Genomic DNA, 22,951 nt, shown 5'->3' with positions numbered 1-22,951 from the left:
TCAATAACTATTTCAAGGGTGTAAACAGTGGGGCTGCCTATATGGTACCTACATCTGTTGAAAACTGGCAACTAGAGATAACAATATCTAATTTTGAAATAATATAGACTGAATACGAAAGGTTTCTCAGCACCACCAGCTATTTTGAATTGCCTCTTATAAAAAGTGACTGAATCCTTTTTCCTTTGAAAGTTAAAAACAAAGAAGAGTAAAATCCTTGAAGATTACATTAGGGACTCAAGCCCTGTTGGCTTTAGGCTACAATAGAACCAATACATCGTTTCCAGCTATATGAATATTTCCTTTCCTCTCGTCCTTATTGTGTTCAAAAAATCTGAATTTACTTCTATTAATACTCTTGGTATAATACTTTTCACTCTTTTTTGAAATCCAGTCTGTGTCTGTATGATACAAATGCAGAGGATTGCAGGGATATCCAAGCTGGCTGTGAACAATGTGAGAAGGGAGAACCAGGCGGAAGACCCAGGGTAATGCTGCTGTCCTATTTCTGGTACATTAAGCACTCTGATAGGTCTACATGGCACAGCACTGCATTTGGTCTTACACCTGAGAATGTTAACAAAATCTGCTGTGCAGGGAGAATATTTCTAAAATGACTGTGAACTTCAACATCCTTTTAGCTAAAATGACTACTGTTCAGTCCTCTGTACCCTTAACTATTAAAACCAGTGGTGAACAGAAGACAAATGATGCAAGTCAAGATCTGATACATTCTTGGGATTTTTTATGGGAAATATTAACCCATCACAATATCCTATAAAGCAATGAAGAAGTAGAAAAAATAATAAAACACTTTAAAGGGGAATGATTTCTCCTTTGCACGCTGCTGAAAGTTAGTTGAAAATCCCAGTATTCTTTTAAAAGCACCAAAATAGTACTGTAGTCCTCTAAAACATTATGTAAAACATTCACTAGTATTATTTCCTTGCAAACAGGGGATACTTCTTTATGATTTTTATAACTGGCCAAATTTCTTCAAAGTAAAGGCAGAAGTAGAGGTTTACAATATTTACATTAGTATATTCACTTGCTTTTATCTATGATGAACTTCAGGTATTTCACACTGACCTTCAATCAACATAATCTATTTTAAAATGATAAGCTAAAACCATGAGAGGTAGGTTTTTGGGGATGAAAATGAAAACATATGAAACAAGTATTTTATTTCAGCAAAACTAGCACAAATTGTCTAGAAAACAAAATTTAAATACTCATAATGAAATCTTTTTAAAGAATCTACCTTCTATTACAATGTACAATTATTATTGTAATGAATGTTTAATGTAATAAATGTTTAGACTGAATGTTTGGGGGGCCATATTTGAAGTACGATGTGTCTAAAATATCTAAACATCAGATTGAAGGATATGAAAAAGGACATGATCTTAAAATAGAAACCAGGTTTTCCTACAGGCACCCCAACACTGAAAAGGTTAAATTGATAAAATATAACTCTTTGTTCAGGGTTCTTCTAAGACACTGAAGGCAGAACAAGTTGTTGCCTAGGGCAACAAAATATTTAGTTACTATTTATTTTATCTTTCTTTCTTTTTTTGTTTTGTTTTTGTAGAGAGCTTGTAGGCTCTGCAGAGAGGTTATTTTCTAGCTTATTTAAAGAGAGTAAGAACTCTTGGCTTGAGCTTCTTCAGTTGTACTCTCCAGAAAGATCACATTCTGAATCTTGAAGTACGAACCTTTTTATAGAACACTAACATTTTAGACAGAAAATCAGATGATAAGGCAATTTATTTTCTGCCTGAATGAAAGGAGATTTTGTTAGGATACTTCAGAGATGATACCCTCTCTAGCGCTAGGCAGAGCTTTAATAAAAAAATTATCTTGCATTACAAATCAATCATTTGTGCTACCTAGTGTGTTACAGGACAAGAAAATGATCCTGCAGGTGGAACACAATAGGTGCTAAAATTGCTCAGCTTTGATTATTAGTGCTAAAAATTGCTGCCAATCACTACCTGATTATAATTTGTTTTGAAGAGCACATGGGGCAGAGAGAAAGAAAAAAGAGAGAAAGAGAGAGAGAGAAAAAAAAAAGGTTTTAAGAATTCTAATATAAGAGCAAAGATTTACCTCAAAAAAGAGGTAACTCATTGTTAAAAGTTATATCATTTTGATATGACTGAAATCTTTAAAATTAGAAATACATTGAGGAAATGGGAAACATTAAAAGAAATTGCAATTTTCAATTACTTGATTTAATGATCAAACACTGTTATTTTACTATATTTTTAAAATCAGAAATGAAGTTTTTTAAATTACTGTCATAATATAAGGAAATATAAATACAGCATCAGGGAAATTATTGTAAAATACTTAGATAGTCTCTTTTACTTAAATAATCTGTAGTTTAAAATGATACTGGATGGACTAAAGAATTATATTATCAAAAAAGTAAATGCTGTGAAAATCCTCACAGTACAAATGCTTTCTCTTCTTTTCTTCCCTTGTATTTGAACCAAAGCACTGTGTTTAAACTAGAAGAAGTGTTTTTCCTCCCCCTTTCCCCTGTCTAAACACTGTTATCATCCAAGGTGGAAGTAGAAAGAGGTAAATAGCGGATGGCTTGAAGAAATTGCCATGTTTTACATTGTCTTCCGATCTTTTGCAAATAACAGTGTAGGCAAAAGATGATGGCATATTTAAAAAGTATTTTGCATTACCATGAGGAACAGATGGAAGTTTGTACATCAAATCACTCAAGAAGCCAAGACCACTATCTATTCAAAATGTTACATGCAGAAATTGTACAAAAGAGTTAAACATATTATAAAGTTACAATACTGGTACGTGGATTTGTTGAGGATAAAAGCACTTCCATTACGATTGCTAGAGACTGCCACTGCATTGCTACAACATAACAACCATTTCTAAATGATCAGTAAAATCCACAATCATTTACGAACTGAGTGACTGATGGAGCTGCTAGCAGTATTCAAAGCAGAAAGGATCTGACTGCAGAATCTTTTAAAATGCAAGATCCAATAGAGCAAATTTACTACACAATTGCAATTGTTAAGAATATCATACTTGCAAAAGGAACAAAAATGTGCATTATTAAAACCTTTTTGAGACCTCTGTGGGTGCTGTGGATAACAAAATCTACACAGCTATCGTGTATGGGAAAAAATGCTACTTGTATGATATTTCATAGCTTTTTTTATACATGCAGTGAACTTACTGATCCCATTTCAAAGGCAAATAGAGTAATTTAGAGCGTTACTTACAACTGTAGCAGCTCACACGAATTAATGTAATGTCATTTGAGGCATTGTTCTACTAATGTAGGAGCAACTGAGCAAATCCATATACGTGCCTTAGCTCATCAAGAAATAATGCAGCAAGAAATCATGCATCATGATGAAAGCTCTTCTGTTTCAGACCCATCTTCAGTATACATAATTTCAAATGTATAAGCAGCTATCCTGCTGTCAAAAAAACTGCTTAATATTGATCATATTATTTAAGCAAATCAGGATAGTTTTGCAAACAGATAAGCCAGAGAATTTGAGCGTTTTTAGAAAGTTTCTTTCATGTTTTCTCATATCAATAAAGGCTGTGAATTAGCCATTTCAAAATTGCAGTTATTTAACATATAAAACACCACAAATGTAGTAGAAAAGCTTCTCCTAAGTGTCTCAATGCACAGATTATTACCTGACTAATGAATGAGAAGACCGAAAGTTCAGCCTGCCTGGCAAAGAATTTTAGACATTCCCACAAAATTTTCATAGGGTGGAAACATCCGTTTCTTAGTAAACAAGCCCATTTCCTTTTGCAGGATGGCAGAGAGATTCTCAATCATTCTACACTACCTAGAACCTTTGGAATACAAGACGTTTTATTTCGCACCAGTTCATAAAACATGGTTGTCTCTGCAGAAGTGGCACTTATATTTGAAGGGTGAGAGTCCATCATTTAGCTTGCTGCATAATTCTTTACTTTCAGTTATATACACTTAAATATAAATAAATATATACACACGTGTGTGCACATGTGCATCTTTGTAGCTGTTTTAAAAGTATTTGTTCACATAAATTAATTTTAAATACTTTCTTAATCAATTATACTAGCAAAATGCTCCTGAATATTTGGAAAGGCATGAACAAGAAAATGTCATACAGAGAATTTTTCTAAATTAAACAACTATAGAAATTATTTTTAATAAGGTTCCTAATAAGTTGAAATCCCACAGGCTATTGCTAATGCAGATTTATAGTCTTGAAAGCTCTTCTGATTATCAAAAATGGTGCCATTTACAAAGCAACTACAAGAAGAGCTATGGGCATCTTTATCAGTCAGCAGTGTCTCTTGGAGATCAGAAAGGAATGTGGCTCCAAACAGTCCTAATTCTTTCAATGACCTGAAATCTAGCACAGGGCTCTGAGTCAGAGAGGAAAAGGAATGAGAATTGTAGGTCTGCAATTGCAATGTATAAGGATATGTTTTTGAGATGTAATGTTTCATTCTTCCTCAAAATCTGCCTTTGCAGAGTGGTACACTTGGGAAATTAAGTATTAACAAGAGAAGAGTTGCAGAATAATTTGTCAAACAGAATCTGAAGGACAGCCCTCCTAAGAAAAAGGCATCTTTCATGCTGTAGAGCATGAGAAATTAAGCTGTCAAGTGAGCACTGTACAAAATCCATCCATTTGGTGTGTATTACCCAGTCAAGCTGTGAAGTTGCTATCTGTTTTGTTGGAGAAGATGGAGAGGCTGCTAAGCGAGACATTAACCTTGTCAAGAAATCTGAATGCAGTATGTGGTCCATTTTCAAGTCTTTTAAGCAGAGACTTTAAGTTCTACTGACATTATAGGTGCATTAGTTGTCTAAGGCCTCAGAAGAGCTTTGAGAGCTAAGTTCAATACAGAGGTCACTATTATCTATATCCATAGATGCAGGTTTAATATGAATAAAGTAATTCTGACTTTGAAATTAGGATTGTGTAGCTGGCATTCTGTGCATCACAATTGTACAGAGAAGCACTAGAAAGATACAGGACAAGGAATTCTGAAAGTATGAAATGGCTAAGTTTAGCCATTTTGCAAAACTCTTCAGTTTGCAAAAGAGATGACTGAAAGAAATGATAGAAGTGTAAAATGAACCATAGAACAGAAAAAGATAAATAGAGAAGTAATTCAGGGATGAACTTCTTGAAAACCTTGCTATCTGAGGGTGAAAAAATTGATGCTAATTTTAAAAAAAGAATTTCATGGAAGATTTGTGGAAATAAAGGCCTCTAAGCCTGTCCAAGGCAAAGTAGTAAGAATTTAATAATGCATTAATAATGTATCCATGTGGACACATGGATAAATATAACCAGGAAGAGCCAAAGTGACTGTCGTAAAGGCACCTCATATCTAAAAAGCCTATTAGAACTCTTTGAAACAGTCAAAAAATACATAGATAAAGTTGATGATATGTTTGATACAGCTTGTCCAGATTTCTGAAGTCTTTTGACAAACCCAATCTCAAAAGGCTTGTACAAAAAACAAACAAACAAACAAACAAGAGTCAAACAAAAAAAAACAATCATGGCATGATCCCATAAGAAGAGGTTCTTTTACGGCCAAATAGATTGTTAAAACAGGAAACTGTAGAAGAAAACACAGTTTTCACAGTGGAATAAGGTTCCTAGTGAATTTCTGAGTAGATTTGTGAATAGATATCTGCTGTTCAATATATTTATAAATTCCAGAGGAAAGAGGACTAGCAGCAAGATTACAAAACTTGATGATGATTGTAAGCTTTTCAAGGTAAGAAAGACAAGGACCAGTTGTGAAGAAATGGCCCAATTCCAGAAATCCTTCAGCTGAGCGTGATTAATGACGAGAAGAATACCGTGCAGATAGCTTGTAATACACTTGTCCTTTTTACATAGCTTTCCCTGGTCACCTGTTTAAAGTCATTTTTATAGACAGCCCAGTGGGCAAGGTAGAGCCTCTGATCTGTTTAAGTATGGCCATTTTTATGCACTTTTGTTACTACAGTACAAAATCTAGTGAGCTGCAGTGAAAATATCATGTAGCAGCTCTAAATAAAGAGTCACTTTTTCACACAGTGCATATTTAAATTGTGAAACTTGCCAACAATATTGTGGATAGTCCAAAGTATTTAGTTATAAACTAATGGGAGACAGTCCATTGGTAGCTATTTCCTTTCTGCAGTATCTTTGATCTGATCCTGAACAGCAATCATATCCTAATATAAACCAGGAATACAAGTTGGGCGAGACTGTATCATTAACACTTCCCCAAAAGCTCAAAATATGGAATCTAATTGAATTTATGAAACTAGTTTGTTAACATTAATTTTAAAGAAAAGACTGAATCATCCATGTGAAAGATCATTGTACAAAAATAGAAGAGGCTCACAATGCAGAATGAACTACTTGAGAAGAAATTTAAACCAGGCCACTTACATGCACCCTTCCTCCCAGGAGTTCATCTATCTGTGATTCAAGGCCTACTTTCAGGATAACACAGCTGTGTAACCATTCTCAGTTTTCTTTTGAGAAAAGTGCTAGGGCGTGAGAAGGAGCTGTGAGAGAGTACATAGGCTAGAAGCACACAAGATAAGAAAGGTGAAATTGCAGACATAAGTAGGATTGTGGAGGCTGAGGAAACCAGCACCTTGAGGATTCAGTAATAACAACACTCAAATGAAAAAGCATAAAATCCAAAGAAAAAAAGGGAATCGGACGACAGCAATTCAGCAACATCATAGATTATCCTGTTCCACAGAGCAGCAAAGGCCAGCGCTTCCCTACCTGACTGATGACTACTCGCCCAGTAGACTGAGTGACTCATTTGGTGGGGGGGGGTGATTTAATGCTTAGTTCATTAGTCCTGCAATGTATTGTGTGTATTAGACAATAAATAACTCACTTTGTACTTTTAACTTGTTTATATCTTGCATGAAGAATCTTTTTGGTAAAAGTTCTGTGAACAGAGTGAATCCCAGAGGGGGAGGGTTACGTAAGTAATCCAGAATAACAGACAAGAATAATATGATTAGTCATGTAGAAGAGCATTTATCCTTTAAAGCAAGGTACATACTTTAGATGGGTTATAGGATTTCAGAACACAGTGGACTTCTTTCAGCAGATTAGACATTTTTCAGAAATGTTACACATAGCTACTGCATTGAATAGATGGTATCTGAATCTGAGTATAGAATTTGACCTTTCTACTGAGCCAAGGAATCTGGGAGATAAAAGCAGAAGTGTTGGAAAAGCCAGTTCTGGGAAAAGGCATATCCAGAATACTTAAAATCTAAGGACAAGGCAATTGTGCTTCAACGGGCACAAACTGAAGCACAGGAAGTTCCATCTGAATGTGAGAGGACACTTTACCATGAAGGTGACAGAGCACTGGAACAGGTTGCCCAGAGAGGTTGTGAATTCTCCTTCTCTCGAGATATTCAAAACCCACCTGGATGCCATCCTGCACAATGTGCCCTAGGTGATCCTGCTTGGCAGGGGGGTTGGACTGGGTGATCTTCAGAAGTCCCTTCTAACCTCAACCATTCTGTCATTCTGTGTAATTAGACATATGCGTCCCAAGAAGCACACACCTGAGAAATTAGGCAATGAATTTGGGAAAATTCTTGATCTAAATGAGAAATAAATTAGTGAAACAGAATCTAAACTCCAAAGTCTGGCTTGTTGAAAAAGGACTGGAAAGGCTGATGAAAGATAACACAAATTAATTACTTTTAAAATGACTTTTATGATACAATTGCTTTAAGTAATTGCTGCTTGATTGTGCTTGAAAGAACAAACATTATATGTATGTATACATAAAAGTCCGAAAGAGACTAGCACATAAATTAGAGCTGACATTAACTTGATGCAGAAAGCTGCATATTAAAATTGTTTCTGCCAGTAAGGTAGCTGGAAGACCAGAGAAGCTGAAGGAAGATGGACTTTACCGCTGGCGTCTTGGAATTTCTTCTTTTCTCATGTGCTTGGCATTCTCCTCTCTCTTTTTCCAAATGTGCTTGACTAGATGCTAACTTCCAAGGATAGTAAAACAGTGTCAGAAATAAAAGTAAAAGATGTTCTTTTTAGGAATATTTAAAGCTCTGATCATTCCAGTTTCCCATGGGAGTAAGGAGTAACTCACAAAGGTTAACCTTAATGTACTAAAGCTAATCTTCTTAGCATCTCTACATGTCAGTAGGGAGAGACAAATTCCTCTAGGAAGCAATCCAGATAATTAGCCATAATTTAACCACTTTGAATCATCCTCTGCATGATCCTATCTCTCGCCACCTGTTATAGTTTATCAAAGGAATTTATGGAGGCTAGCTTCATTCAGCTGCAGGGAGACTTTCAGAATATGCTCTCTGCTTTTTTTTCTTCCCCCAAAATGGACTGTTTGCTTTAATAACTTAATTTAATAGATTTATGTATTGAAATAGAAATAGAACACCTTGGTCAGCATCACACATGGAAGTTCAGAGACATGTCATCAGTAAAACTCACAATGGTATATTAGATGTCATTATGATAAAGAATGACCTTATTATTAGCATAGGAAAAAATCTAAGACTTCATGAACTTCATCCACCAGCATATGAGTTGATGATGACAAAAAGTGTAGAAAGAATATAGCAAAGAATTTTCATTTTTTAGAATGTAAACAAGGGCTTGTGCAAAAGCAAAGTTGTCTTCTTGTCTCCCCTACCCTTTCAGCTATGCTACTTTACTTAATAAAATATATCTACCCTCAAATCTGTTTCTACCACTCCAGAAGCCATGGATGATTTCCCAATAGCATAATGGAAGGAAGTACCGACTAAGAAATAGGAAGCAAGAACGGCTTTTCTGTCAAATTCAGTGGCTGCAACTGCTTAACTGACGGCTAAAATGAAAAAGTTATCATATCTGTAACCCTTTTGTTATGTTTCTATTGAGTACTTGGAGTAGACACAAATGAAACTTCTTGCTCAATCTACAACTGAAGCACTAAGAACCACCAAACCAAGGGTACTTTGAATTCTTTTCAGGATGTTGGGTTGGGATTTTCTGTTATTTTCCAAGTGCCTGGATTCTGAACTACTAAATACAGAAGTCATAATTCCACTGTTAGTGTTTTTGATGCTTATGAAAATTCATGATGCTTCATGAAAAAATTTCTGTAATAAGGTCTTGTTTGCCCTGGTCTGAATGGGGAGTTGGAGCCTTTGAAATTGATTTGAGATGGCAGGACTACAGGTCAGAGATAATCATCTTGTTCTGTCAGACTTCACAGTGCCTCAGACCAATTTTTTATCCATTTCTGAAAGATTCCCCTCTATCCAAACACCAAAATAACAATAAATACTTCTCTGAGCTACAGATTTTCTTAGGAGACAATTATTTCTTTATGATTAGATACTACTGATTGGTGGGAAAAATCAGAAAAAAAAAAAAAAGAAAGGAAATATATATTGACTAGACTAAAAAGAAAATTCTGAGAATGTAGAACTGGTTTACTTACTGTGCTCTTGAACAACACAATCAGGTGGGAAAAATATATACTGTTTGGGTATCTATAACTATACAAATACTTTAGCAACTGTTTAACAGCTCCTCCTTGCAAACCATGGCAGAAAGGAATGTTTTCCCATAAAGCACAGGCCTTAAATGAGAACATGCTGTTAAGCCTTGAAATTAAGAGACGTATGTACTGGTTTCATTTATACTAATTTTACAGAAGTGTATTCCTGTTAACTTCAGTGCAGGTACTTCCCATTTCATCAGTTTAAGTAAGTTTGGAATTAAACCACAAGCCTTTAATGAGGATTTAATGATCCACTTGGGGGAGCTAAAGGGTAATTTGTTTCTGAATTGATAATGGCAAAATGGTTGGGATGCAAAATAAAGTTACAAAAGGTAATGTGAGCAGACTTCCACTTTTTTCAACTCAGTGCTGTTTTTTCAGTTATATAAGGTTCTAGAGCAAAGGATCCCCAGTTCTTATTAAAATTTCAGCCGCTTACAGAAAAAAGAATTACAGTTATAAATAGCTTAGCAGCAGACGGCCATAAAATCAATCATATCCTAACTTCCTTTTTTACACCTACAACATACATTGAATGCAACAGACTGAACACATAAGGTTGACTTTGATCCTTACTCTTAATTCTACATTTTCATGCTAGCTAAAATTAACCGTAGTGTGATGGTAAGAAAATAAATTTTAACAAGTAATAGCTTTGTCTTTCAGTTAATATGAAATAACTCTTTTAAACACTGGTCTCGCAATATACATGCTTGTACCTTGTACACCAGCTACTGTGCTGGAACATGGCTTTGCACCATCCTTACATTTTCCATTTCTCTAGCTTGGAGGGAAGCGGGAACTGTTCCCCACTTTAAAGCTATATCAGCTGCTCTATCTTATGCTTGATTGCCTATGGCTACTGGTAGCCCTTTCAGTCTTCTGGGAACTAGGCACTAATTAGAGGCAGAGATGCAGGACCTTCTATATGGGAAGGAAGAGCACAGCTTTTTGTCTGTAAAGAACTGGTAAAATATGACATTGAACTTTTGTCCATACAGGGACTGCCTTAAAGATCAGATAATATGATGATATAGTTGATTTCAAAAGTCACAGCAGATCCAAAGCTATAATTATCTTTTACAAAACCAAACAACTCAGTTTCAGATACAAAACTTACAGGAATATTCCAGTGGTAGAATTGTACTGTCAATGTCTTCACTGTAACAGTACAAAATTCATCTTATTCCAAATTAATATGCAGTACAGTCCAAATGAAAGTTTATGTTTGCCCATATTTGGGCCTCTAATTTAATTGATTCATGTAAATAAAGTGTCAAGCAAAAGTGATTAAAAAATATTTTGTTCCCCCCAGCATAACTTGGCTATATTTAAGGTTTCTTTCTTTTAAGTTTAACTTAGCCGCAGCATGTGGAAAAAGCAAACTTTAAGTATCTTTATAAGAAGTACTGTTGTTAAGCACTTTATAAGTGAAGACATGCTTTGTAGCTATAAACTATAAAAACATATTTTTAAATGTCATTCAACATCCTGAAGTCAGACACAATCACGCTGATTGAATACCATGCTAAAGACAATGGAAAAGCAAATGGAAGCAAAGGATATGGTGAGCCTAGGTATAGCCATAAAAGCTGTAATCATTAACAGTACTTGACGATGGTATTTGTAGTGCAATTTGCTTTTGTGATTTCACTTTACTATGTAAGGACATGTGCTGTAATGTATTTTGGAGGAACTACTGCTACAAATTGACCAACTTACATTAATTAATTCAATCTCCCAGATTTTTTTCACAAGGTCCATCGATGTATAGCCATTAATTAGAAAGGATTTGGTATAGTCACCCAATTCAATGGAATCCAACCATTCAGCTACAGAGGTGGGGTTGTAGCCATCATGACCAATCTGCTTCATCTGAAAAAAAAAAAAGAAAGAATGAGCACGAATTACTGCTAATATTCTCTAAACACAATTCAGTACAGTGGTTATTTGTATTATTTTTTTTCTGGGTTTTTATTTTCTGACCAACATCCATCTAATGATTGGCATAACATGAAGAAACAATTTTGTGAGTAAAAGCACTTATAAAACTTAGTTTTCAATGGATTTTCTTCTCACAGCTGTTTGTTTTTAAACCAAAATATATTAAGACTGTAGCATGAGTTCAGTTTTTACAAGACATCATAGAATCCATAAGCAAGGGAGGGCAAAAGAAAGAGATAGAGAGAGACATTATTAATATCCTGACTGCATAAAAATGTCAGATTTGCACCTAAGATTTCATAGCAGGGGAAGAAATTAGACTGAGGATTGGATATTTTGCTATCAAATTCCAAATGAAACATATTTCCTTGGTTATATTACTCCTAATTTATCTCTTCTACTAGGTTATCTGATATTTCATAGTGGTTGAAGCCACGGTATATTTTTCCACCCCCAGGGGAAGTTTGAAATAGTCTCTTTCCTCTACCTGGTCACATATTTCATTGAGCTCTTGGGAATTTAATATAGTTTAGATTGCTCTGCTTCTGTAAAGTTGATTGAGATTGGACAATCGAAACAAGTATTATTGGAATAGAACTGACAGAATGACATATACAGAAAAGCACCATGTACATTTATATACCAACACAGGCACAGAAAGCATAATCACATAAATCTCGTTTTCATAAAAAAATAAGAAATACCACTGGCTTCTTATTTTTCTGAATTTTGTTAAGCTACTGAGAGGTAAAGAACTCAATTTCTCTTTCACAATTACCTCTCAGTGGCACTAGTGAAGATTTTCAAGCTAACCATTAAAGAAAAAAATGTTTAAATCTGCTTCCTGTGCAGATAGTTATGACATACTGCTCTACGAATTTTAAAGCAATTTGCAACAGTGGCACAAAGAATTAGAAAAAATTATGCAATAGCTTCAGTTTTCAACAGGATTATTTGCATATCATCTTTGTATTGAAGTGTAACTATTTCTAAAACACTGAACCGGTAAACTTATATGAAGATTCAGAAGTTTAGAAGGCCTTGTATTTTGTACAGCATCTCCAGAATATGCAAGAGTTGCATGGTGAAAGCCAGTCTCCCATTTCTGCCTGCCTGATTATACGCATTCTTACTTTCTGAGAAACAAGGGAAGTTTGACAGAAACATAATGCTTTGAGCTTAAGTTTGAAGTGAGTGACAAAGTAATTTAAAAATGAGAGAATTCTTATCTTAATATCTTGCCTGAACCCATTTATTTCTCACAGTTTATTTGAAATACAATTTCAATTCAAAGCAGGGAAAAAAGTTAAAGTCTACATTTGAAAGCCAGAGTAGTGTTCGTCTATCTGTCTTTTCAAATGCAGAAAGCCAGCACATCATGATCTTGATCATGGTTTCTTACAGTAGTAGAGAGAAGGGATGCAGACACACTGCATCATGGATATAACAGTTTACTCTTTGGTCTTTTGCTGCATATGTTGGGTATAAAATATTACTGGAAATACTTAAATGATGCAATGAAATTATTATCTTATATCATAAAAGAGAGAGTAGAGAATCCCCATAATTAGCTATGGGAATTATAGCTTTTCAGGTCACGTCTGAAGCAAAGGATTTGTATTAGGAAGTGAGAGTTTACAGGCAGGAATTAAGTTATGACTGTATGACAGTGAATACAATGTTGTTGCTGATCTACACATTGTGAGAGTTAGTTTCATCCTGATTTGGAATGAAAGTTCTAGATGTCAAAAGCATGGCAAACTCTTCTTTCATTGTCATTCAGATTTATTTCAAATTTTTTATTAAAGGTAGTCTGTCCAGCAGACTGCAAAAACATGGAGAACCCTGGTAGCTCTGCCTCCTGTGATGCTTAGTTCAAGAGTTGATTTGAAATAAGTTATGTTTAAAAAACTGATTCTTGAAAAGAAAGAACTCAATAACCAGAAGAAAAATCTAATACAGAAACAACATGAAGAAGATGTATTGGGTTCACAGGGTAGCCATGGCTTTTGAAAGATATAAAGTATTTTTGTTTCCTTTCTCTAACAAAGAAAAGTGAAGCACCTTCAAAACAATGTTTAGAGTATTCAGATGGGAAACATTATGCAAATTTATTCTTTTGGTTAGTACTATTTGACCTTTATGTTTAATAAATGTTGATATTAACATGATTTTTCTTTTGACCTGATTTTGATATGATTTTTTCTTTTTGACCAAACTGGATGAGAAATCCAGAGAAATCTCATCTAGTTTGGTCCATAATACTGGTAACTCATCAGTTTCTATGAATGACAAACACAGCATGGGAAACTTCTGAATTCTCAGTTCCCAGTGAACATCTCCATCAGATGGGCTGTTAAAACAGTTACCAGTACCACTGTGGTGTGTTGCAAAGGGATGCAGGCAAGAAAATACAGAACAATCCAAAAAGCAAAAGTCTGAGAACAACTGAAATGTATGTGAAATTTTCACATTTCTGAATTTGGTGCCAATAGACAAAATTGTTAGGTAGTCACTCAGCAGCCTATATGAGCATGCACTAGAGTATTTTTGGGAACCAGCAGGTTCTGGAAACATTTTCCCTCTCCCTACCCCAAAGCCTCGAGTACAAGCACTTTCTTACTGTGCAGGTGAAAGCACTGGCATAGGTTGGCCAGAAAGCTTTTGTAGTCTCCCTCCTTAGGGATCTTCATAAGATGCCTGGACATGGTCCTGGGCAGCCTGCTCTGGGTGGCCCTGCTTGAGCTGGGGGGGTTTTAGCAGATGGCCTCCAGAGGGCCCTGCCAACCTCAGCCGTTCTACAATGCTGTGATTCTGTGATTTGGCTGCCTGTGCTGAAGGCCAAGTCAGGGATGGTGCAGCTGTGTAACCTTGGGTTGGACCCATGCAAGAATGTGCCCCTTGTTGGGGCCACCTTGCCTTCTGCAGGAGCTGCATTTGAGCTCAGACCCATGCCCCTGGGCCTCACCTGAGCTATGCTGTAGGTACGCCTGTGCCTGGCCATGTACCTTGCTGACCCTCAACAACTGACACATCCTTCTGAATCAACCTCAGCCTGTCCTCGTCCCTGTGAATTTGCCCTGGGCTATGGCTATCCCCAGGCACTGCCACTGTCCCTGCACTGCTCGCCTTGGGCAGGTGTTTTGTCCTTGTTGGTGACAGCACAGTCCTGCCTGCCCCAGAGTTCTCCTCAGCTCCCAACTCCCCTGCCCTGGTAGGGAGCCGCCTCCTGCTGCTCCCCAACACCGATGACAGAAAATTAATCTCAGAACTAGGATATTTCCTGTAAGTTTCAGCCAAAAAGCAATACTGTTTTGTCATGATCAAAGAAACAATCTCTTTCTATAGAGATTTTCTAAAATGTGTCTAATACATGAAAACTAATAAACTTTCACTATCAGTCCCCTTGTATGTAAGGTTTTGTTATGTCTGTTAATAACATCAACTAGCTTATTAAGTGTCATTCATAGCTGGCTGTATTTTTTTTCCTTTCAACTATTTATTGACAGATTAGTTATCTAGACATGATAGTATCATTAACAGTATCTGCTTTTCATATAAAAGATTATGGAGTTTTTAAATAAAAGCAAAAACACTTTGAAATGTACCTGCCTAGAAATGCTGCCCCTTTACTTTATTAGAGCTGCAGTTTAGTTGCATCTTATCCATGTTCTCATTAACAGGTTATGGCTCTTGGACTGCATATATTTTTTCTTTTCTGTATTGCACTGTGATCTCAGCCTCCTCTCACAGATCATTTGCACCTTGTAGACTACCTTGCTGATGCTGTTTGCTGTTTGGTTATTTTGTGTTTGTTTGTTTGTTTTTGGAGAGAAAAGGCCTCCTGTCTACTGACCGTATTTGCACATGTAAGACTTCAATCATTTCACACCAGCTACAACAGATGCACCAGTGGTGTCAAACATCAAACCGGCTATGTGCACACTGTTTGACTCAGCGTAGTATAAAATCTCTGAGCTTCAAGTCATGTCTGTTGTAAATACAGCCTTTCAAGGATTAACTGCTCATAAATAGAGGCAATATTGTTCTTCCTCAGACAGTGCTCCCAATTCATTAGGATATCTATAAAGAGCAATACCAGTGCTAGCTGTTTAACTGCAGATAATTTTAGCATGACAAATATGGAAAACGCTAAGGAGGAGGCCCATAGGATTTAGAAGTGATAGAGAAAAAGAAATGTTTAAGAAAATATAATATAAACTAAGTATGGAGGAAGATACAAAACACAGGAGATACAAAACACACTCTCCTTGGTTCTACTGAACTATCATGACTATTGCTTGCTTTGAAATGAATAGAAGCCAGAAGCCAGAAGGAGCTGTTTCTCAAAATAAAATGGTAATATCAAATATCATCCTAGTTGGCTGAGAAATCCTTTACAAGGGACTGCGTGTACATCAGTCTTTTTGGAAGTGCATCACTACTATAACTGTATGGTATTTTACATCTAGATAGAAAGTACTTTAGTTGACTTTTTGTCTCTGAAATGTAGCCAAATAAACATGAATGGAGCTTCAAAGTAATCACATGCACCAGAAGCATCGAGGTGAATTCAGTAACATGACCCATTACTAGTTTTCTGTGATCATCTCAGACAGCTGGGAAACTAATGCTATTTTCTCCACCGGCCATATCAGTATCTGGTGGATCTCATCACTGTATTAAAATCAAGCTTTTTATTCCCTTTGTAAGGAGAAAGAGATGACTTGACTTTCACAGCTTTTTAAATGACAGCAACAATTACAATGAATTTACACACCTGTGTTGGTTTGCAAGAAACATTTTTTAGCAGGCATATAATGCTTTCTTTAAAAATGCTGGCCTATCTGAGATATTTAATCAGCCCTCTCAAAAGCGTGTACCAAACAATCAGCTTCCAATCTGATTCATTCTGGATTGTTGTTATGGGTGGTTGTGGTGGTGATATTTTTTCCTGTCTTTGTGTGTTGTCTATTAAAAAGTATGCATGTCCAAAAAGTGATCAGGTATACTCATATTGTTGGAAGAGGAGATCATTCCTTCTCTGGGGGTGGTGAAAGAGAAGGCTGAGGGGAGACACTTCTGAAGACCACAGTGCCTGGCTGGCACAGGGACACCACAAGAAGCTAGCACCTGCAGTGCTTGAGCAGGACTTGAGCCTGCAGTCAGGGACAGACAGACAGCTGTCAAGGAGGATCAGCTGAACTTCCTATGGACCTGAGGACACTTTTCATTTACTGCTGCTGAGAAAGTGACTAAGTGAAAACTAGGACATGCCTGTAAAGGCACAATGGGTAAGGAAGAGCTGTTATTTTTTTTTGGTTTTCTATTCTGTCTACCTTGTCACTTATTAAAAAAGTTAACTATTCAGGCTGTGTTTTAATAATGTTTGACTTTTCTTTCTACTAAATAAAATCCTTCCATCTTTTTGTGGAGTTTACTATCAAAAGACAGTATAGTCATATTCACAACACTGCCTGATTCAGGGTCCCACCCTAATGGTAAATCCAGACTACCATGAACTCAGTTCAGCTTTTCCTACCACCATTGCGGCACACATCTTCTCTGTGACTTTTTGCAGTTTGAATCTGTCTTCTCAATAAAAAGAAAGATAGATACACACTAACTTTTTTATTATTTTTTTATTTTTTTAAATTTTAAATAGTTGGATTCACATCTGTGAGAAACATAGTTGTGTTTTTGCAATAGAAGGTGTTTTTGCAGTGGAAAATTCCACTAACCTTGCATATTCAAAAGTGATTGTGCAGCATAGCAGTGGGGAGTATGTTAAGCAGATAAGGGGAAGGTCCCACTGTCCCAAAATAAAGAGGCTAGCCAAGAAAAACAGGGTGAGCAGTACGAAATCAGTAAGAACAAAAATCACCGGCCCTCTAGTCACAAGAGAAGAAGAAAAAAAAAATAAAAAAAAAGAAGGAAAAGGAGAAATTGATGGTTGGTCAAATTAAATAGTACATATATGGTACAGAAGTGTGTCGAGTAGGTTGCGAACCTGTAGTACTCAGCCAGTGAGGAAACAGGAGAAATCAGGTGTTGGGTAACAGGAAATATAAGGTTATGACAAACTTGTACTGTGTGCTCCTGCTTGCAGGATGCCCACCATTGCAATTGCGAATAAAATAGCTTCACAGAAGATCCTATCTGAAGAAAATTATTGAGATTTTTCTCATACATCCAGAAGACTGAAAAGACTTCCTAGTTCTTCATCAGACACCCTGTCTGGGTCAAGGGAAGAAGTCTCATTCAGTATTACTGAGGATGCTTTATGCAACCGTTCAGGGCATTTCTATTTGGTATGATGTAACCTTAAGAAGACCTGAATCTGGAATTTGTGAACTAAGTGGAATGCATGGCCTTTGATCTCATGAGTTTCTATGATTATCACTTCTGAGAGCAGTCCTGTTAGTGATTCTGTGCTCAGTGCTAGAGATTTACAGGCACACTTTCAAAAACTGGCTATTTTAGCACAGACTTACACCTCTGAAGTTAAACATTCGTCCTTTGCTGGAACCTCAGTAATTCTGCCTGGTTTACTTTTGACAATATGCTATCAACTTCACTTTAGTTCTTTCCATCCCTCTCAGAGGCTACACTAGTGATGATTTCTTTGGCCCAACAGTACTATGGTTTGGTGCCACAATATGATTTAAAAGTAATCTGATCATTGCCTCTACTTAGCATTGGTTTGGTTTGCTGAATAATCTGGGTACACACTATACAGCTTTGTTTTTAGAGGAAAGTAAATCAGAAGATCAACACGAGACGTGCACCGAATACATTTCAACCTCTATTTTTTTTTCTCTGCCTTTTACTAATGCTCTTTTTCTTGATGATCGAAAAACCAATCAAGCTCTTCAGCTCCACAGAAGATCCCTTGGGGTGCTAACTTGAGCCCCAAGGAAATGACACTGTTCAAGGGATACAAACATTTGAATCAAGTGGTTGACAACCTTAACTCCAAGTCCTCCAATGGGAAAAAGGACACACACACACTGATCAAATGGTGGAGGTATACCTTTCTGTTTACTTTCAACTGCCCTTAACTTTTCTTGACTCATATTTTCTTCTTCCTTGATACTTTTCCTGATTTCACTGCCTCACTTTCTGTTGCCTTGCTCAGAACTCTGCTTGCTGAATTTTTTGTTGCTTCTATAATGATTTCATTATTCTCCACCTTTTATTAACGCTTTTTGTGACGGTCAGAAAACCCATCACTCTCTTCAGCTTCACAGAAAATTCCATGGGGGTGCTAACTAGAGGCCCAAGGAAATGATGCTTTTCATCAACAACCTGTAAGAAAGTTGAAAGCTTCCTGATAGCAATCTAAGCTGGTGTCAATATCAGAAGGCTGCCGACTTCATGACTGCTGTGAGGAGGCCAGAGGTATTTAACTATGCTCTGTACAGTGACCAGTGGGCCAGCTGCAGAAGAAAGAATAGGAAAAAAATAGCACTCTCTCTCAAATAGAATTTTAGCTTGCCTCAGTGTAGACAGCAGGCAATATGGAGTCAACCACAAAAAAGGAAGTATAAAAAAGCATGTACAGGAATAAGGCTTGCTGTATGGGGAATGGTTGCAGGACCAGTGACATGCTACTGTAATCTACACAAAAAAAATAAATGACAGTGTATCCCATACAGAGTGGCTCACTGACTGAAAGAAGGAAAATGTAAAACATTTGTGGGACTGCTTTAATCAGACAACTATGAAGCACATGCATGGAGGGACCATGAGGTAAACACCCTGAGCTATAGCATAGATGTTTCTAACTGCGTTGTTCTACTGATTCGTTCCTTTGTGTTTCAGAGTGGCAAAACTCGTGTATTTTGTGGATGTAACTCTTCTTTTCTGTCTTTATGGTTAAGGTCTTATAAGCAGTGTAATGAGCAGGTGAGTGGCCTCCTTCCAAGCCTGGTAAGTAATTCCAAAAGGCATAAGAAGGAGGAATAAGCAGGGTAGAAAGCACTTCTCTTGAATGCTGCTTTTCATCTTCAATTCCAGCAGACCAGAAGCAAGAAGTCTCAGCCAGAAAGGGTCATAAATGTTAAAAGCTTGACTTTGCAGCATCTTCTAGTTTGGTCACTATTTTTAGGAATGGAAGTTGCAGTGATCTACCTGTTAGCTGTGCTGAATGGGAGATAATTAAATACCATGATTCAAAATAGCTTGCTAAGCTCTGTAACTTCTAAACCAACAGATACATAGCAATAGCAAACATATGATGTGGTCCCTGTCTGCTATATACACAGCATAGTTGATGTGCACAGGCACAGTAGTTCTGTTTTCCTAAATGCCAGATTTACTGTGCTTGCAAAAATGGGTGTTACATATGAGTAATAGATCTAGCAGTTTTTGGAAGCACAGCTTTACTGCTCATGTAACACTACTTGCAGAGAGCATGTGCTCAATACCCCACTCATGTCCTACTTCTTGTCTGGTTCTGCAAAGCACCCAGGAAACAGGCTCGCTGCCTGCATTCCACTGCTACAAGATCCCCAGACATGCTCTGTGCCTGAGACCTCTCCATGCAGGAAGAAACAAGCTGCATACTGTAAGAATAGCTCTGAAGCCAGGAGAAAGATGCTTTCAACTATCATCTTTCTTCCATTTGTCAAATGAGAGAATGTGTTCCCATTATGGGCTGGGAGAAGGAGCTTTACACTGAGCAACCCACATGAAAACAATCCCTTTTCTTATCTAGGTCCTCAGATAAGCCAGGATAATTGTTTTCAAAAACACTGCAGCCTCTTAGGAACCCATTGAGAAGTCAATTGCACACAGGCTTTGGATGCCAAAATAACTTGAAAATGATACACTGTGACTGCTATTATTTTCTTAGTCAACTAAGCATATCTTGCAAACAAGTTCTCCCTCAGTATTATATATATATTTTTTCTGAAGTCCTTGTACTATACTTTTAGGCATTGTCCCTAGAACTCTATACAGCTGAAAGTCCTTTTAATAAAGCATATAAAATCCCTCTCCAAAGATTATTGATTTCATTCTGTTCGAACAAAAAATGCTAAATGCAGTATCAAACTCTGCTAAGAGATTTGCTCTAAAACTGGTGTCATGTATAAAATATTTCCATTTTAAGAATTAACTTTACAAATTATATTTCTACTGGAGTGTCTTAACCTTATCTAATAATAATAAGCTATAAAGTGCTCTAGTTAATATTAATATGAAACTTGAATAACTTAAATTACATTAATGTAAGATGAGACTGGGCTCTATCTCTAATCCAACAAAAATAAAGGGTATAATGACAAGCAGAGATCTCATTGAAAGATTTCAATTCTCCCTACAAACATACTAGCTTACTCTCATGAAATACTCTCCTGAAACACAAAATAATTAAGGAAAGATTATATTTTGAAAAAACTGGGTCAAACATGCTTTTTTATACTGATTAAACACAACATAATAAAATGCAACAATTAATTCATCTATATTTCAACAGATATGTGCTTTTTTCCTATTTAAAACTACTTCAAGCTCTAGCAAGTGGTTCCTAAATGTATTTCTGGTGTTTGAAATACAGAAATCTCATCACTCTTTAGGAAACCAGCATTTAGGAGTGAACAAAGCCTTGCTAACATTTAAATGCCTGTTGCATTTTCAGGCTGCAGAGATGAAGGCTGATGAGAATAACAAAAGAAGCTTTAAAAATTAATATTTTAAAACATTGACAATAGATTAGTTTCTTAATTTTTTAGTCTCCAAGTTTATTCTATACTGCCTTAGTATATGGCCCTAAGGAAGTGTCATTCTGTAGATGTTTTTTAAAGCATTTAACTTCTACCTCAACTTCTGAGTTAAGAAGTATCACAAGACAGGAAGGATTAATAGTAAAACTAACAACAGCAGCAGCAGCCATATTGTTAAGTCTCAAATGCAAGGAGTCAAGTCTTAAATTAAACAAGGAGTAGAAAGAGGTACCTTTTCAAACAAACCAACTAAAAGAATATCTAATGAGATTCAAATTAGTAAGAATCCAATTATAATTTGAGATCCTAAAGTATTTAGAAGGTACAGACTATTTTGAATGGATGATGACAGAGCTGAACTTATTAGCAAATGGATATGCAGAAACCATTTCATGTTTTCCTGCAGGATGTGAAAGTTTTTTAGATTTTCAGCAAACTTGTAAATAAATCAAGGGTCAGTTACACGAGATAAAATTTACCAGAATCCCAATTTGTGGGCCCCATAACTATTCCAACAGCTGTTCAAACGAATTGGATTTTGAATATGAAATTAAGTATTTTTACTATGTAAGCTCTCTTGTGTTGGTGAATCATTTAAGTGAAAAAATATGATGCACAGCTTTTGGCTGCCTTTATTTTGATATGATATTCTTGCATCAAAGACACATTAGAAAGTTGGTCTTTGAGGACTGTTTTCTCAACAGGGAAGCTGCTAAAGACTACCTCACTGAAGCCCATGCTTTAAGCCTTTCTTTGTTACTTAATTATCTTTGGTTCAGAAGATGTTAATTCTTCCGAGTAACTGCATAAACAGCTTGCTCTCAACTGGTTTTAAGAGGGCTTCTAGATCTTAATTCTATCATCATTTCTCATATTAAGCATATTTTATAAAAAGACCTTAGTTGGAGTCATATGACAAAATCTGGCTCTCAGCATTAGTATATTCTCCAAAAGCAGACATTATTAACAATGTTTTCATAAACACCAGTTACCAAATCTAGATAGCACTAAAATTATGATATATTAAAAATCCATTCATTAATTTTGAACAATTTAAGCAAGAATACAAAAAATCTGGCTTCTCTAAGAAATATGAAAAACAAAAATATTTCATCAGCTAAGAGCAGGGATTAAAATCCCATAAAATGTTTTGAATGATAGCATTGTTCAAAAATTCATAAATTTATAGTTAAACCATAAATATCTGTTGTAATTCATCAAGTACTACTTGTACTACTTAGTACTTAGTACTACTAATACTGTACCATTTATCTCACTTGTCTAATAACGCTATGTGGAACATTGCTGTCTTTAATCATCTTCAGTGTATCAGTGCACAGACTCATTCTGTAGTATATACAGATTGTCTAGCACATCCAGATACACATACAGTTCACAATTTTACATTTTTTTCCATACAAAATAAATCCTTGTTCTCTTTTAAAAGTTGTCCATAAGAACTTATCTAGTAAACTATGCTGCATCAAAAAGCCTCTTCTGGCAAAGTCATCCTCATGCTCCAGGCTGAAAAGTCCTTTAACAACTATTCTTACTCTCCAGTGTTATCAAACTGCAAACAGACTAATCTCTATTTACCTTGATTATTCCACACATGCCGCTACCAAGCTCTAGAGCACTCCATGCACTTTACTTAAGGTGTTATTCCTGCCCCAGTATCTTGCACCGAGTGAGTA

General features: G+C 36.2%; 1 protein-coding gene across 6 annotated transcripts in view; it reads right to left on the bottom strand.

Moving 5' to 3' along the window:
- ANKS1B (ankyrin repeat and sterile alpha motif domain containing 1B) overlaps positions 1–22,951 on the bottom strand; it is a 441,985-nt gene that overhangs the window by 148,528 nt on the left and 270,506 nt on the right. For all 6 annotated transcript variants that reach the window (XM_080595951.1, XM_080595956.1, XM_080595957.1 and 3 more), the window contains one exon: positions 11,308–11,460. In XM_080595951.1, coding sequence (XP_080452077.1) covers positions 11,308–11,460 — 153 coding nt within the window. The remainder of the gene's footprint in view (positions 1–11,307; positions 11,461–22,951) is intronic.

Source organism: Anser brachyrhynchus (genome assembly GCF_964034855.1).
Source record: "Anser brachyrhynchus genome assembly, chromosome: 1".
NCBI lineage: Eukaryota > Metazoa > Chordata > Aves > Anseriformes > Anatidae > Anser > Anser brachyrhynchus.
Note: the sequence above shows the minus strand (reverse complement) of the source record. Positions and strands in the feature narration are given on the sequence as shown.